The sequence below is a fragment of the Oncorhynchus keta genome, chromosome 2, assembly GCF_023373465.1.
Source record: "Oncorhynchus keta strain PuntledgeMale-10-30-2019 chromosome 2, Oket_V2, whole genome shotgun sequence".
NCBI lineage: Eukaryota > Metazoa > Chordata > Actinopteri > Salmoniformes > Salmonidae > Oncorhynchus > Oncorhynchus keta.
In genome coordinates this window covers 59,347,667-59,365,318 of record NC_068422.1, presented here as the reverse complement: position 1 = coordinate 59,365,318, position 17,652 = coordinate 59,347,667, and the positions used below count along the sequence as shown (strand labels likewise).

Genomic DNA, 17,652 nt, shown 5'->3' with positions numbered 1-17,652 from the left:
ACTACCTCATGAAGATGGTTGAGAGAAAGCCAAGAATGTGCAAAAGTCCCTCTGGTCACTTTTTATAGTGGCCGTCATATCTGATAGCAAAGGCTGCTGAGATCACCATTGGACAGTGCACATGGAGCACATGTGGCTGATAATTAGAAGAAAACGACGTCATGGTGACGTAGGTTTAATTTGACTTGTATCGGGCTTCTACCGGGCTTCTTAAAAGCTCCCATAAAGAGGGTTTTTGTCGGGCTTCGTTTGCAGCAATGCCTGCGTTCTGTGCTATGGATCAATTTATGTAAGAGATCTGGCGCTGTAAAAAACACACATCTTAATGAATGTATTGCTTGGCATGCTGTCTGACAGCTTTGCTAGCCAAATGTTACCAGAGTAATCACCTGACTTCCATTTTCCATTCAACTCGCCCCAACGAAAAGGCATTTTATTGTTGTGTAATAAATGTGCTTATTTTTTGGGACACGATCAAGCTGTCTCTGTGCACACCTGTCCCCGTGGGAAATGTACACATTGTTTCAGTGAAACACTTCACACTGTGAACCAATGTTCCTTTGCTGAAATGTGGAATAGAGTGCATGACATTTTAAGCGTACTCAATTTTGATACATTTTGAAGACATCAATATTGGTGCTATGCAATCTTTGCTTCCACTAAGGATACACATGCATCCTCTGCAAAAGGGGGATAGGTACAGTAGGGATGGATCGTGCTTCTTCTCTTTGAACATCAGCAAATTTGCAATTATAATGGCTGTCGGGCAAAGAAAACAATGGTGCAATCTACTATAATTTGTGTTGTACAAGTTCACTGTTGTTAACAGTCTGATTTAACCCTTTTAATGGTATCCACTTTCTAATTGCTCATACATAGCAATCATGTTTCTACCATGTGATTTGTAAAATTGGTTTGCATTTATCCATAAGTGCATGCATGTCTGCTTGTATGGCTGTTGAATGTGTGCATGTCGTGTGGCCTATGTAGTTGTGTGTTTGTGTGTGTGAGAATGTGTGTGTGTGTGTGTGTACAGTACCAGTCAAGAGTTTGGACACACCTACTCATTTAAGGGTTTTTCTTCATTTTCACTATTTACTACATTGTAGAATAATAGTGAAGACATCAAAACTATGAAATAATGCATATGGAATAATGTAGTAACCAAAAAAGTGTTAAACAAATCAAAATATATTCAATATTTGAGATTCTTCAAAGGAGCCACCATTTGCCTTGAAGACAGCGTTGCACACCCTTGGCATTCTCTAAGCGTGTGTTTAATGGGTAAACGTGTGTGTTCGCATGTCCAGCTTACTGTCATCAAAAATATCCTATCAATAGGGGTGAGGCCTGAAATAGTCCCATGGATTTGGGACTTTATCTCTGGCAGGAGACAACGGGTGGGTGTGCAATCGTGGTGCCCTATATAGATGAGAGTCCCTCACATGTGAGGTGGCTCAGGGGACCCTCCTTGGACCTGTCCTTTTTCTTTCCCCCATCAATGATGATGCACGTGCACCTGCCAACCCTGTGTGATGACATGAATTCGCTTGAAACCAGGAAACTGCTGCAACCATCATCAATGCAGAAGCAACTGGACGCGCTCAGCACCTGGATTGCTGCCAACGACATGCTCTTCAATGAAAATACATGTTTAGTGATGCATCTCTAGAGGCGAAAGAAACGCACACCAATTTAGGCGATGTGCTGGCTAGCGGAGAGGAACACTTGAAAAATGAAAGGAGCGCCGCACACTCTAGGAGCTCAGATGCAATAATTTAATAACCTAATAACCAACGTTTCGACAGACAAGCTGTCTTCATCAGGGTATAATGACAAGGGTGACTAATTTATGCAGGGTGACTAATTTATATAGTGTCAAAGGACACACACAGGTGTCTGTAATCATGGCCGGGTGTGGCCTGATATCGTTGGTTAATTCTCAGATATAAAAATAACATACCAAAAACATGAATGCATAGCATACGATCATAGATACAATTTGGCTGCATAAGCCTACAAACATTTACAATAGCAAAATCACAAGAATGGCTTCAGATCAAAGTCTACGTTGAGACCGAAGGGAGCAAGAGTCTTTAAATTAAAGATCCGGGCAGCCACTCGTTTTAACAATTTCTAGTGATGCACATCACCATCCCTAAAAACCCACCCCTTACACCAACCCTCTTCATCGATGGCGTCCCCCTGTCAGAGACATCAAAGGTCATTGTGCTGGGTCTCGCTGTCCAGCAGGACCTGCGCTGGAGCAGCCAGGTTGACACCATGAGCACAAGGACCAGCAGGAAGCTGTTCCTCCTCAAGTACATTAAGTGGCTCTATCTAACCACAGCAGATCTACAATCCATCTACACTGAGTATAACAAACATTAGGAACACCTACCTAATATTGAGTTGCACCCCCAGTCTTTTCCCTCAGAAAAGCCTCAATTCATCGGGGCACGGACTCTACAAGGTATCAAAAGTATTTCACAGGGATGCTGGCCCATGTTGACTCCAATGTTTCCCACAGTCATGTCAAGTTGGCTGGATGTCCTTTGGGTGGTGGACCATTCTTGATACACAGGGAAAACTGTTGAGCGTGGAACAAACCAGCAACGTTGCAGTTCTTGACACAAACCGGTGTGCCTGTCAGCTACTACCATACCCCATTCAAAGGCACTTGTTTTTTTGTCTTGTCCATTCACCCTCTGAATTATACCAAAAAACAATCCATGTCTCAATTGTCTCTTTAACCTTGTCTCCTCCCCTTCATCTACACCAGGGGTGTCAAACATACGGCCCGCGGGCCGGAACCGGCCCCCAAGGAGGTTCGATCAGGCCCGCAGGATAATTTGAAAGTGGAAAAAATGCATAAAAGACATGGAATTAATATTTTTAATTCGCTGCAATTCATGGATTATCCGCTAAGGGGCGCACTCTTTCCATCAGAGTAGAAGACAAGCCGCATCACTGAGACAGACTGAAAACAGCAGACGGTATCAATGCGCCATCTGCTGCTTGTTACGACGTTGTTAATATCATTAGCCAAAATGTCGTTATCCAAACGGAGAAAAGTAGATAAGGAGTGTAGAATTTTCAAAGAAAAATGGACCACGTCCTATTTATTTACAGAGATGCACGGAAAACCTTTGTGCTTGGTGTGTTTGCAACAAGTTTCGGTATTGAAGGAATATAATATTCGACGCCACTACGAGACTCATCACAGCGAAAAATATGACGGCTTGCAAGGACAACTGAGAAGAGATAAGATTAACGAATTGCTGGCGGGTCTGAAAACAGCAGTCAACTTTCATCCAGAGCCGAGAAGTCAGTGAAGCAGCGGTAAAAGCCAGCTACCTAATTGCTAGCGAAATAGCATTAGCATCGAAGCCGTATTCCGACGGTGACTTTGTTAAACGATGAAGGCGGCTGAACTTGTATGTCCCGAGAAGCGACAAGCTTTTGCCAATATTAGCCTGACGAGGAATACTCGGCAGATTTGAAGGGCAAATTTGCCTCTGTAGGTCTGGACAGATTTTATCAGTATCTACTACCAGGGTACCCCAAATTAACAGCCCTGGCTGCTAAAATGTTGTGCATGTTTGGGACAACCTACCTTTGTGAACAAATTTTCTCAGTGATGAATATCAATAAAACAAAAATGCGTTCAAGGCTCACAAACAAGCACTTAAATGACATTCTGAAAGTGACAGCTAGTCAGGACATGACACCTGGTGTTGATGCACTTGTACAGGCCAAAAGATGCCAAGTTTCAGGTACAAATACAAGTCCAGACTAGACTAACACCTTTAAAATGCTGCCTTAGATACTGTTTGCATTGAAAGAATACAGCTCTGTGAAGATGAATCCTTACTGTGGTGATTTAAAAAATGTGCACTTTAATGTTAGTCAGCAGCTTCAAAACAAAAGTTGTGTGATGGAATACTACTGTTCATACAACTCCATACATTTTCAGTATGTATTGTATGTGTATGTATGTTCATGTATGAAGTTTACAGATTTACAGGACAGGCGAACACTTTCTTCATTACACATTTAAAATCACTCTCCTTAGTTTGTAAGGTGTACGCAGGGATTACATTTAGATTTTATATGCGTATGTGTAAGTGGTTTAAAAATTCCTTTCTTTAAAAGTCTCATTTAATCTTAAAGTGCATTACTATATTTTTCAGTACCAATTAAAGTTTTGTGCCTTTGTACAATCAGTGGGATCAGTTGCAATGCATATTTGTGAATGATAAAAGTAAATTGCACATTTGTCTAAGGAAATATGAGGTGTTTCATGAAATGTTTTGTAAAAGGATAGTTAATTAAATTTCAATATTTTCCTAATGTTCTTGTGCTTCTTTACACCAAAACAAAGGAAAGACATGATATTTTGGTTATTTATAGCAGAGTATGGTATAATTTTAATGGTCCGGCCCACTTGACATCTCCCTAGGCCGTATGTGGCCCACGATGCGAAATGAGTTTGACACCCCTGATCTACACTGATTGAAGTGGATTTAACAAATTACATCAATAACGGATCATAGCTTTCACCTGGATTCCCATGGTCAGTCCTTGTCATGGAAAGAGTAGGTGTTCTTAATGTTTTGTATACTCAATGTACATTGGCTACGTAAGACGAGTTCTGGAGTATACTGTCCCTGCCTGACACCGTGGCCTCACTCAAACCCTGACTGCTCAGCTGGAGCGTGTCCAGAAGAGAGCCTGCAGGGATCATACTGGGCGGGTTATACACTCACTACCAGGAAGCCCTCGAAACCCTCAGAATCATGTCCTTGGAGAGCAAGACAGGAACAGATGTGCCTGACGTGCTAAATCCCTGCAGAACTCCCAGCTGGCAGACTGGCTCCCCTCAACCAGACAGCAGATTCCTAGACGGGCAACCCACAACAGCCACAAATTGAACACTCCCATGACACGCACAGGCCGGTATCAGAACTCTCCTATTCCATTCTTCACTAAACTGATCAATGCACACACCATATAGCCCCGGGGCCTTAGAATGCCTTCCTAAGAACTCTAAAGATGTCGTTTCTAAAGCTGCCACCCCAAACCTGGTCTTTGTAGTATTGTTGTTTTTTATAATTGCATTTTTTAGCCTTGTGTTATATTAAAAGTGATTTGGTCGTTTAGGTTTTTACTATTTGATCATTATTCATGATTGATGTTGTGATTGCAAATTGGTGTATGACTGCGAGAAACCAATAAAACCTAAAACGACTTAATCTCCATCATATCTTGTAAAGGCAAAGTAAATAAAGCCCAAAGAGGTCCTGCTGTGTTTCATTGGCCTTTTATTTGCAGTGACAGCCTCTCTGGCATCTAAGGATTTCATTGCTGTCCAATACCATGGTGCTTAAACAGACAGCTGCAAATAATGAAAACTTTTATTTCACGGAAAATTCTGCGAGGCCGAAACAGCTACAGTATACTTTATCGGGTTCCGTATAAATAGTGATAAAAAATATAGTCCAGATCAGTTCAACTGGCGTAGGTACAAGTTCATGTGAAGTTCGTGAGTTTATGAAATTTTGCCTGCTTCTCCTGAGATGCTACGTTGATTGGTCCCTCTGATGCATTGGTTCTACAAAAGTGTTTCCTTCAAAACTTGATTAGTCATATGGTCTTTAATATTATATAGAGGTGACTAATAAGGATGTGGTGAGTTGAGCTTGAGACGACACTATATTAAAGTCAAAATAGATTTTCATGGCCATCTGCAAGGGAAGGAGATCAAAGTTGGTACGTTTCACCATGGTGTTGCGTAAGGCTGGGTTTACAGCCTCACCACACACCTCACAAGTGGGCTCTGTACAGAGATGTGGGTGCATCAGAATTTTGTAAAGCGTCAGTCAGTGACATTTTGCTGAGAAGAACGCTTGGTGAAGTAGAAACATTGGAAGTGTCCATTGATCTAGTGCTATAACTACAGTCAAGACTATAAATCCTGAATTTAGATATGTTGAAGGTTCTCAAAATGTATTTACCCAAGAAAGGTAACCTGTAATATCAAATCAAATTGTATTGGTCACATACACATGGTTAGCAGATGTTAATGAGAGTGGAGCAGAATGCTTATATGTAAGGCCTACAGGCAATTACAAACTACAGTAATGTTATATTTTTGTAAATATTCCTTACCTGCACGAACGCTCTAACTTGTTCCAGGGATATTATATAGGTTATTTAACTGGTACGGTGGTTGCTCTGGTCTAAGGCCTATATAATGTAAGTGTGGCCAGGACCTCCTCTTTGCACAGATACAAGGAAATCTCAGGAGGGGCCCGGACCTAAAGGGATGTAAAGAGGCCAAGGGGTATCGTGTGTTTAGTTAGCTCTGTCATAAAAGTTCAAAGAGTCTCTGGAGGAGGCCACTCTGGCTGACTGCAGAACTCATCACGGACAACACATCCCCACCCCAAACCTCTTTTCCAGTCTCTGCAGGATAATGACAGTGAGGTCATGAGCCACTTTGTAGGATTTTATGAGTCAATCCTGAATGCTTCATGTGCAACATGTTGCCACAACAGGGTTCTAACGAGGTTAAGCAGACACACCCTTGTATCTTGTGACTCACTTTTCGAATGTTCCTGTCGGGATTTCATCTTGACAGACACCAGACTGGAATGTCTTTGCCAGACGAAGCCTTTTGAGTGGAAGTTGTTGTTTTTCTCCAGAGTTATAAGGGTTTTTGCCATTTACCTTACAGTGGCACACACACACACTTTGGATAAATAAAAAGGCAGAGGGACACAACCTTGACTCTTATTATACAGTACATTTATTCCACCATAATGGGAGTAAGTCAATCGGCATGTGTGACTGGATTTTGAAAATGATGTAATGCATCCTATTGCATTGTCTCTAAATTATGATTTATGTATGTAAGGGCAATTTTGCAATAACAGCCTTTTTTGTGTCTCAAGGGATAGAATGGTAACAATTGTTTTTTTCATTTAGATGTTTTTATTTTACATATACAAATATTTAGTTACAGTATGGGCAGGCATAAGCTACTGAAAACGAACACAGTGGCATTTTATCGATGGCAATTTGAATGCACAGAGATACCATGACGAGATCCTGAGGCCCATTGTCACCTCGTGTTTCATAATGATGCATGGCCCAATGTCACAAGGATCTGTACACAATTTCTGGAAGCTGAAAATGTCCACACTCACCAAACATGTCACCCATTGAGCATGTTTGGGATGCTCTGGATCGACGTGTTCGACAACGTGTTCCAGTTCCCACCAATATCCAGCAACTTCGCACAGCCATTGAAGAGTAGTGGGACAACATTCCACAGGCCACAATCTACAGCCTGATCAACTCTATGCAAGGAGATGTGTCGCGCTGCAAGAGGCAAATAGTGGTCACACCAGATACTGACTGGTTTTCTGATCCACGCCACTACCTTTTTTAAAGGTATCTTTGACCAACAGATTGCATATCTGTATTCCCAGTCATGTGAAATCCATAGATTAGAGCCTAATGAATTAATGTCAATTGACAGATTTTCCTTAGTAAAACCTTTGTTGCATGTTACATTTATATATTTGTTCACCATATATACATTTTAACAAGAAACTTGCACTATTGATGGTAGCCTACGTGCTGGTATACAGCACAGCCAGTGCAGGCCCATATTTATGGATTAAGGAAATCAAATAATTAATTCTTAATGTAGTAGTACAGATTAACCAAATAATCAACAACCTCATTGTGTATGTCATTCAGTTTTAAACAAAAATGTTTTAGGATTTAATGGTAACCACATCTGCAGAAGGTGTTATTAGACAACTGAGTAAAAACCATGTATTGTCGAATAAAATGGTCACAGCCAATACCAGTTTGTGATTCCTGACAAAATGATAAGAGTATTTCTGTTGATACATTTTCTTATAGAAACGAAGAAAATAGAAATGACAAAAGTGCCCGTAATTTCAAAATCACCCATAAACTATGTTTGTCAGATGATAATAGAATGTTTTAATACAAACGACCCATTTGTGTGAGAATAATACATCTGCCTCTATCATTGCGCAGTAGTGGCAGCCTCAAACACCTCTCAAAGTCCATGAGAAATATGTACTGGAGACAAACTTCACGCTAAAAAACCTTTGGCCACCCACTTTTAGTTCCGCTATTGACAATTTTTCTCATGGAGGATATAAAGTGAGAGGCCATAAGCAGAGACGTGGTGATGTAAATGCAAGACAAGGGTCTGTTCAGGCTCCATTCATGGGGATCATGACATCGAAGTCCTCACTCACCAGGACTGTCTAGAATATCATCAGGTGGAGGGCTTAGACTGCACAGAGATATGATATGTTTAAAAAACAGAAGGACTTCTTCAGTATAAAGGGAAGGGACTTAGGTAGCACTAAATACTATATATATATATATATATTTATACTCTGTTCAATCAAGACCGTTCACTAAGTTTGCAAGTACAATAATAGAACCCCATCTTGGATTCCTTTTGGGGCACAAAGGGTGCTACACGTATAGTAATTTCCTGCTTTAAGAAAGCAATAAGCAGTCGGAATTTCCTTAAATACCATGTCACCGTGAATAGCACTTGATGGGTTCAAGTTCCGTGACCACCTTTAGCCATGGGTCAAGGATTGACAGCCATCTTGACAATGCTACTTTCAGTGAATGACACCTTGTGGCACAAACATGTTGAATGTTGATGTTCCAACTTGAAAAATTGTGGTTCACCACTTTTCCTCTCCTAATTCTCCCTCTCAAAGCACACATTTTTGTAGAGGAGTGGTTCCATATTATTTCAATTAATAGGCCTATAGCTGGAACATTTGGGCAAAATAAAAAAGGCTTTGAAACACCATAATGTGCTTCAGCATGTTTTTAACTGAAAAACCCTGGACATTATTGACCAGAATCTGCACAGTCTAATATGGTACATATTTTTATTGTACATATTTTTATCAATATAATACACATTCATGTACATATGTACATACTACCTCAATTGTCCTGACCAACCAGTGCTCCCGCACATTGACTAAACGGGCTATCTGCATTGTGTCCCGCCGCCCACCACCGGCCTACCCCTTTTTTACTCTACTGCTACTCTCTATTCATCATAAATGCATAGTCACTTTAACCATATCTACATGTACCATATCTACATGTACCATGTGCCTCAATCAGCCTGACTAACCGGTGTCTGTATGTAGCCTCACTACTTTTATAGTCTCGCTACTGTATATAGCCTCGCTATTGTTTTTCACTGTCTTTTTACTGTTTTATTTCTATACTTACCTATTATTCACCTGATACTTTTTTTGCACTATTGGTTAGAGCCTGTAAGTAAGCATTTCACTGTTATGTTCGGCGCACGTGACAAATAAACTTTGATTTGATTTGATTTATAAGAAGGAAATAAAGCCAAGCTTCTATGGGTCTGTTCACCCTGTGTAGAAATTGTACTAAAACAATACTACCTTCAAATATAGATTACTTGCCATCAAATGTTGAGCAGTATGTCAACAAAAACCTTTCATAAACTACTCGTTCAAAATGTACACAATTATTTTCAGATGTACTCTTTATGTTACATGTATTACAGGCATAAACTAAACTGTTTTGTCTTATTACACACACTCAAAAATAGGAACCAGTTATGCCCATTTTAGGCTACATGTGCAGTACTGACAGGTGCAATGCACACATTGCACAGTCTCTCTCGACATAAATCAGATCAAGCCTGAACTATGCGATGTAGTAGGGAGATGTAGTTTCCAACAGGCCAATATTCTACATAGTTTAGCGCAGAAAATGTGGGAATTAACTACAATGACCATAATCCATTGCGCTCCTACTTGTCCAGTCTGTTTCTTTTTGGTAGTTGGTGTTCAGCAGTCATAAAAGTAGGCCTTATTTACTTTGAAGAACTACTAAAATAGAGAATACTACTAAAATAGAGATTTTGTCAGAAAGCATAGGCAGCAGCTCTATAGAGATGATATGATGAGATGATGACTTGGAATAAAATAATAAAGTCATCAAATAACACATGTAATAAATACAACAACTGAAATATTTCATTAAAGTAAATGTGAACAAATGATGGTTAATATAAGCAGTAATGGGCAGTAATGGGCAGTAATGGGCAGTCACTACCGTCATGGGATTTTTATTCTCTGTTGTTATAGCATTCAACCCACATAATACATAGTATCTAATGAAATTGAAAACCGTGATTATCCGAAACCGAACCGACCTCAAAAAGAACTAATCAAGAACTACAAAGATTACATTTAAAATGTGGTTTTCATGTAAGCCTATCTATTATTTAACACTTATTGTGGCCACGTCAATCTAGCCGTCATAAAAAGGACATGCAAGCCTACATGTTTTAAATTAGACTGGCACAACCAATGTTCCACTTCAAAGTGCACATATTGTGAATTAGTTCCCTACAAAATCATGAAGGCTAAAATAGGCTATTCTTTAAAAAATTACCAATTATAGTTTAACAAAAATATGTAGCTAAATGACCTTTTTGACCCATTGCAAATTATTGATGTTATACATCTTACCCTGTGTCCTATTTTGGATGGTGCATATTAATTTGGTGTTAGGTTTCCAAGAGAACTTGACTTCTCTCACTATGATGACAAGTCCTGCCAGACAGTCAATCAGGACCGGTCGCCCATTAGGCAGGGAGATATTTGTTGTTTTGGTTCTGTACACCAACACTTTGGATTTGAAATGATCAAATGACTAAAATGTTAAAGTGCAGATGGTCAGCTTAATTTGAGGGTATTCTCATCTGTATCGGGTGAACCGTTTAGAAATTTCAGTACTTTTTGTACATAGTCTCCCCATTTTAGGGGACCAAAAGAATTAGGACAAATTCACCTACAGTGCATTCAGAAAGTATTCAGACCCCTTGACTTTCTCCACATTTGTTATGTTACAGCCTTATTCTAAACAGGATGAAATAGTTTCCCCCCCTCAATCTACACACAATACCCCATAATGACAAAGCAAAAACAGGTTTAGAATTATTTGCAAATTTATCAAAATAAAACAACTGAAACATCACATTTACATAGGTATTTAGACCCTTTACTCAGTACTTTGTTGAAGCACCTTTGGCAGCGATAACAGCCTCTGAGCATTCTTCAGTATGACGCTACAAGCTTGGCACATCTGTAATTGGGGAATTCTCTCATTCTTCTATGCAGATCCTCTCAAGCTCTGTTAGGTTGGATGGGGAGAGCCGCTGCACAGTTATTTTCAGGTAGCTCCAGAGATGTTGGATCAGGTTCAAGTCCGCACTCTGGAGCAGGTTTTTATCAAGGATCTCTTTGTACTTTGCTCCGTTCATCTTTCCCTCGATCCTGACTAGTCTCACAGTCCCTGCCACTGAAAAACATCCCCACAGCATGATGCTGCCTCCACCATGCTTCACCGCAGGGATGGTGTCAGGTATCCTCCAGACGTGACGCTAGTTCAATCCAGCTCTAGGAAGAGTCTTGGTGGTTCCAAACGTCTTCCATTTAAGAATGATGGAGGCCACTGTGTTCTTGGGGTCCTTCAATTCTGCAGAACTGTTTTGGTACACAGATCTGTGCCTCGACACAATCCTGTTTTGGAGCTCTACAGAGCTCTAGTATTTGGTACCATATTCCTAGCACGCAATGATTACATAAAGCTTGTGACTCTACAAACTTGTTGGATGCATTTGCTGTTTGTTTTGGTTGTGAAACAATGTGCAAGAATTGCCGGGAGACAGCTGAACGCATTCTGAAGAGCTGAGATCATTCTGGAGAGAGATGTGCCTATATCTTCACCATTTCTCAACAATTCAAGACACATTATTTTCACACATATTTTAGATGCTTATAATCAGCTACGCCAATTGCCACGTGCTGCCCAAATTGCGAACTTCGGAACTAGACATAAGCCTACTAGCATGTGATTTGAAACAATCCACAGCAAAAAAAATGAAGAAGCTAATCATCCTCTGTGGCTGTCATGCTTTCTGTTGAAGCATTTTATTTATTTCTGTAAAGACAGGAGTAATTATATAATTTTGGCAAATGTATTTCAATTTACTTTAGGGACAGGTCGAAATTTACTGGGGGGAGGGGTGGTCCAAAATAGGGGAGGGTTGTCAAACTGTTCTTTTAACTTTGGGGAGCGTTGCATGGGTTTTTTGGGGGCACTGGGGAGGGTAGTGCGTTTTTTCCTTGGCTTACTACATTTGCTCTTCTGCTCGTATTTTCCCTATAAACAATGGCTGGACTTACTTTTGATATTACCATAATAAAGTTTCAAAACGTTTGTGAAGGTTTGGTATGGTGTGGCTATTATTAAGCTTTAGCTACTGCAGGCCTATGATATGAAGGCAGTACGCCCTGGCGCTCCAACTGACTCTGACAGTTGAACTTAAGGTGAGGAAGACTGTTTCAGGCCTAGGAGAGTTAACGAATTACCATCCTTCTGTATGTCTATATCTGTATTGCAGACGTAGTAGCCATCTGACATAAAGAAATGCATGTTGGTGTCATAGCATGTCACCGGCATATCTTTATCTCTCTGGGGTTAGTCCTAAGCTTCTCTTCCTTTATATATACATAAACTCAGCAAAAAATAAATAAACTCAGGACCTTGTCTTTCAAAGATAATTCGTAAAAATCCAAATAACTTCACAGATCTTCATTGTAAAGGGTTTAAACATTGTTTCCCGTGCTTGTTCAATGAACTAAAAACAATTAATGAACATGCACCTGTGGAAGGGTCGTTAAGACACTAACAGTTTACAGATGGTAGGCAATTAAGGTCACAGTTATGAAAACTTAGGACACTAAAGAGGCCTTTCTACTGACTCTGAAAAACACCAAAAGAAAGATGCCCAGGGTCCCTGCTCATCTGCGTGAATGTGCCTTGGGCATGCTGCAAGGAGGCATGAGGACTGCAGATGTGGCCAGGGCAATAAATTGCAATGTCTGTACTGTGAGATGCCTAAGACAGCACTACAGGGAGACAGGATGGACAGCTGATCGTCCTCGCAGTGGCAGACCACGTGTAACAACACCTGCACAGGATCGGTACATCCGAACATCACACCTGCAGGACAGGTACAGGATGGCAACAACAACTGCCTGAGTTACACCAGGAACGCACAATCCTTCCATCAGTGCTCAGACTGTCCGCAATAGGCTGAGAGAGGCTGGACTGAGGGCTTGTAGGCCTGTTGTAAGGTAGGTCCTCACCAGACATCACCGGCAACAACGTTGCCTATGGGCACAAACCCACCGTCACTGGACCAGACAGGACTGGCAAAAAGTGCTCTTCACTGATGAGTCACAGTTTTGTCTCACCAGGGGTGTTGGTCGGATTCACGTTTATCGTCGAAGGCATGGCCGTTACACCGAGGCCTGTACTCTGGAGCGGGATCGATTTGGAGGTGGAGGGTCCGTCATGGTCTGGGGCGGTGTGTCACAGCATCATCGGACTGAGCTTGTTGTCATTGCAAGCAATCTCAATGCTGTGCATTACAGGGAAGACATCCTCCTCCTTCCTGCAGGCTCATCTTGACATGACCCTCTAGCATGACAATGCCACCAGCCATACTGCTCGTTATGTGCGTGATTTCCTGCAAGACAGGAATGTAATTGTTCCGCCATGGCCAGCAAGGAGCCCAGATCGTAAACCCATTGAGCACGTCTGGGACCTGTTGGATCGGAAGGTGAGAGCTAGGGCCATTCCCCCGAGAAATGTCCAGGAACTTGCAGCTGCCTTGGTGGAAGAGTGGGGTAACATCTCACAGCAAGAACTGTCAAATCTGGTGCAGTCCCTGAGGAGGAGATGCACTGCAGTACTTAATGCAGCTGGTGGCCACACCAGACACTCACTGACTGCTACTTTTGATTTTGACCCCCCCCTTTGTTCAGGGACACATTATTCCATTTCTGTTAGTCACATGTCTGTGGAACTTGTTCAGTTTATGTCTCAGTTGTTGAATCTTGTTATGTTCATACAAATATTTACACATGTTATGTTTGCTGAAAATAAACACAGTTGACAGTGAGAGGACATTTTTTTTCTGAGTTTATATATACACACCAAAAGTATGTGGACACCTGCTCGTCAAACATCTCATTCCAAAATCATTGGCTTTAATATGGAGTTGGTCCCCACTTTGCAGCTATTACAGCCTCCACTCTTCTGGAAATGTTTTGCACGAGATGTTGGAACATTGTTGCGGGGACACAAGAGGCCACAAGAGGCATTAGTGAGGTTGGGCACTGATGTTGTGGTGATTAGGCCTGGCTCATAGTCGGCATTCCAATTAATCCCAAGGGTGTTCAATGGGGTTGAGGACAGGGCTCTGTGCAGGCCAGTCAAGTTCCTCCACACCGATCTCGACAAACCATTTCTGTATGGACCTCACTTTTTGCACAGGGGCATTGTCATGCTGAAACCGAAAAGGGCCTTCCCCAACTGTTGCCACAAAGTTGGAAGCACAGAATCATCTAGAATGTCATTGTATGCTGTGGCGTTAAGATTTCCCTTCACTGGAACTAAGGGGCCTGGCCAAAACCATGAAAAACAACCCCAAACCACTATTCCTCCTCCATCAAACTTTACAGTTGGTGCTATGCATTTGAGCTATACACCACTCCAGCCGACGCTTGGCATTGCACATGGTGATGCACTGCATGATATTGATATTTTTATATACTGAATGAAAATATAAACGCAACATGACACAATTTAAATTATTTTACTGAGTTACAGTTCATATACGAAAATCAGTAAATTGAAATAAATTCATTAGCGTTTCAGACTATTCGGAATGTAAAGAAGCCGGATGTGGAAGTCCTGGGCTGGTGTGGTTACACATGGTCTGCAGTTGTGAGGTCTGTTAGACGTACAGCCAAATTCTCCAAAACAATGTTGGAAGCGGCTTATGGTGGAGAAATGAACATTCAATTCTCTGGAGGAGAATTCTCTGGAGGAGTATTTTTCTGTCTGTAATAAATCCCTTTTGTATGGAAAAACTGATTCTGATTGGGTGGGCCTATGCCCACCCATGGCAGCACCCCTGCCTAGTCGTGAAATCCATCGATTAGGGCCTAATGAATTTATTTCAAATTACTGATTTCCTTCCATGCACTAACTCAGTAAAATCTTTGAAATTGTTGCATGTTGCATTTAATTTTTGTTCAGTATAATTAGTCTCCAGTCTGTCAGGTATCAGGACTATAAAGCTAATGTAACGTGCCTGTTTTACAAAAGTAGGCTACCAGATGGAAAGTCATTCATTAAAGTACATTGTGGGCCGAGACTGTATTCTACTTTGTGGGGATAGGAGGGCAGCATTTGTTTGGTCTTGTCTAGGCTGCATATCGGCCAGGACCGGGCCTGCAGTCAATTGAAACTGCGCTTCCTTTTAAGTGACGGAGCATGGATGTAATTTGAGATTTGAGAGAGGGTAGGCTATCATTAGTCAAAACCAAACGCGGTGCTTGAGCAATCCAGATGTTGATCTTGAAATTGAGTCACAAAGCTACGGTCAGGCACTTTAACATTTCTCTGTTTGATGCGTTTGGTAGGCTACTCCTGCGTGAAATCTTTGGGGTTTCTATGTGTAAAGTTAAGGGAACGTATTTCAAACTTCACGTGACTGTCTGTGGCTGAACCAACTGCTACTTTCCTTGAAAAATAGTTGGCAATACTTGCTGCATAGGCCAAACGAGGAGCGACCTGAAAGAAGATTGACAAATATCACAAAGCCTGTCTGGACACCTAGTTACTTTCTGTATTTTAGCTCATGGATACCACATGCATTGCAAGTTTAGAAATGTTTGATTGGTGAGCGAATTAAATCATATTTTATGCGCTCTAAAGGAAAGTATATTCTATTGCTCACGCATTGCCAATAAGTGGGTAGAATGGCTTTTATACACTTACTCGCTATCGGGATGTTTTCATTACCGTTTAGCGGTGCTTTTTTTAACGGACCTCTGTATCCCGAGATGTCTAACGGCACGTTCCATCACTACTTTGTGCCAGACGGCGACTATGAGAATAACGATGATCCGGAAAAATGTCAAATGCTTTTTAAGATGACGGACGACCGAAAATGCGGTCTTGACGAGGACCACGATTCGGTAATCAGAGATGATTTCACGATCATCAAGAGACACATCGAAGACTCTGCCAGGGTGCTAGAGGGGATCGGGAAAAGCATTTCTTTTGATTTGGACGGAGAGGACAGCTATGGAAAATATTTGAGAAGGGAGACGACTCAGATTGGCGAGGCTTTTACAAACTCCGAAAAGTCTCTGTTAGAACTGGAGGTGAAATTCAAACAGAGTCAGGAGAACGAGCTGAAAGAGGAGCACCGTATAAACGACGACTTTCTGAACATGGTTGTCCACACAAGAGACGTACTAAAAGAAACACTGTACATATCGGTGGGGCTGAAGGATAAACACGAGCTTCTCTCTCTCATAATTCGAAGTCACGGGACCAGATTGAGCCGATTGAAAAATGAATACATGAAGGTTAAACTTGGGTAAATTAGTTTAAACCGAGTTATAAAAGTAGTCTGATGAAAATAATATTGGTGAAATCCTGTATTTCATTGCATATTTATATTAACGGAGAGATAAAACATGCAGACAGAAATGATACCAGTGTTATTTATTCTAAAAATACAATAGGCATAGGGGGGTTTCGCATGTCGGGTGAAATGTAATTCATTGACAATGTTGTCAGTTCATTTTGTGTTGGCCTATGGTTTACTTGTGGCAACATTACTTGGGCATTTGCAATATGGCGTTACGTTAAAATGCCTTGGCAATCGATAATTGTCGATGCCTTGCTCTGACGGGGGATTTCAAAGATGACTGACTATTCATTCATCGCGATGACGTTGTCTAACAGTCGCAACAGGTGTTATTTATAGAGTATGTGACATGGCCTACCTACAGAAATCCACTTGGCAGCTTGAGTGAATTTGGCTGGAAATTATTGAAATGTTTACAATGTATAACAATTTGCATTTTTCTTTTTACAGTAAGGCCAATTAACAAGAGTATTATATAATAATTGGAACAATGCTTGCCTTGTTTAAACGTATAAGGTTGTGACTTATTATGTGTATATCCCTTTGCCTTTTTGTGGATGCAATATAGTTTGGGGAAATGTTCAGAGCATGTTATGGGAATAAATGCTGTGCATGTCACTATCTATGTGACAGAAGAGCTTAATTGTACTCATTTTTGTTTAGGCTAATATGTTTCAATATCTGCAATATCTATTGTTTTTCTTTTCGAAATGATATATGTATGTGTGGCAACAAGTATGATTAACACTTAAGACTGCAGGCAGCACTCATGGACTTCAAACACTGTCTGTGGCAACATTCCTAACAGGTTTTGTGTGTTCTGTTTTTTTAATAAAGATTTTGTGTTTGACATTCTACTCAGGGGTTTGGACACCAGACTGAACTACAACTGGTGAAACCAGTGATTTGCACAGCTTTCTAGGACAAACGGTAGTTAGCAACTTTACAAAGATTCTAAGGACATACTTCAAAGTGCCCCGACATGCCCACCAATAAGTGTG

The 17,652-nt window shown here is 41.0% G+C and overlaps 1 protein-coding gene across 1 annotated transcript; it reads left to right on the top strand.

Moving 5' to 3' along the window:
• The first annotated feature begins 15,472 nt into the window (after positions 1–15,472).
• Positions 15,473–17,508, top strand: LOC118357549 (fin bud initiation factor-like). Its single transcript, XM_035734789.2, has one exon. The coding sequence runs from the start codon at positions 15,972–15,974 to the stop codon at positions 16,599–16,601; it is 630 nt and encodes a 209-aa protein (XP_035590682.1). The 5' UTR covers positions 15,473–15,971; the 3' UTR covers positions 16,602–17,508.
• The last annotated feature ends 144 nt before the right edge of the window (positions 17,509–17,652 follow it).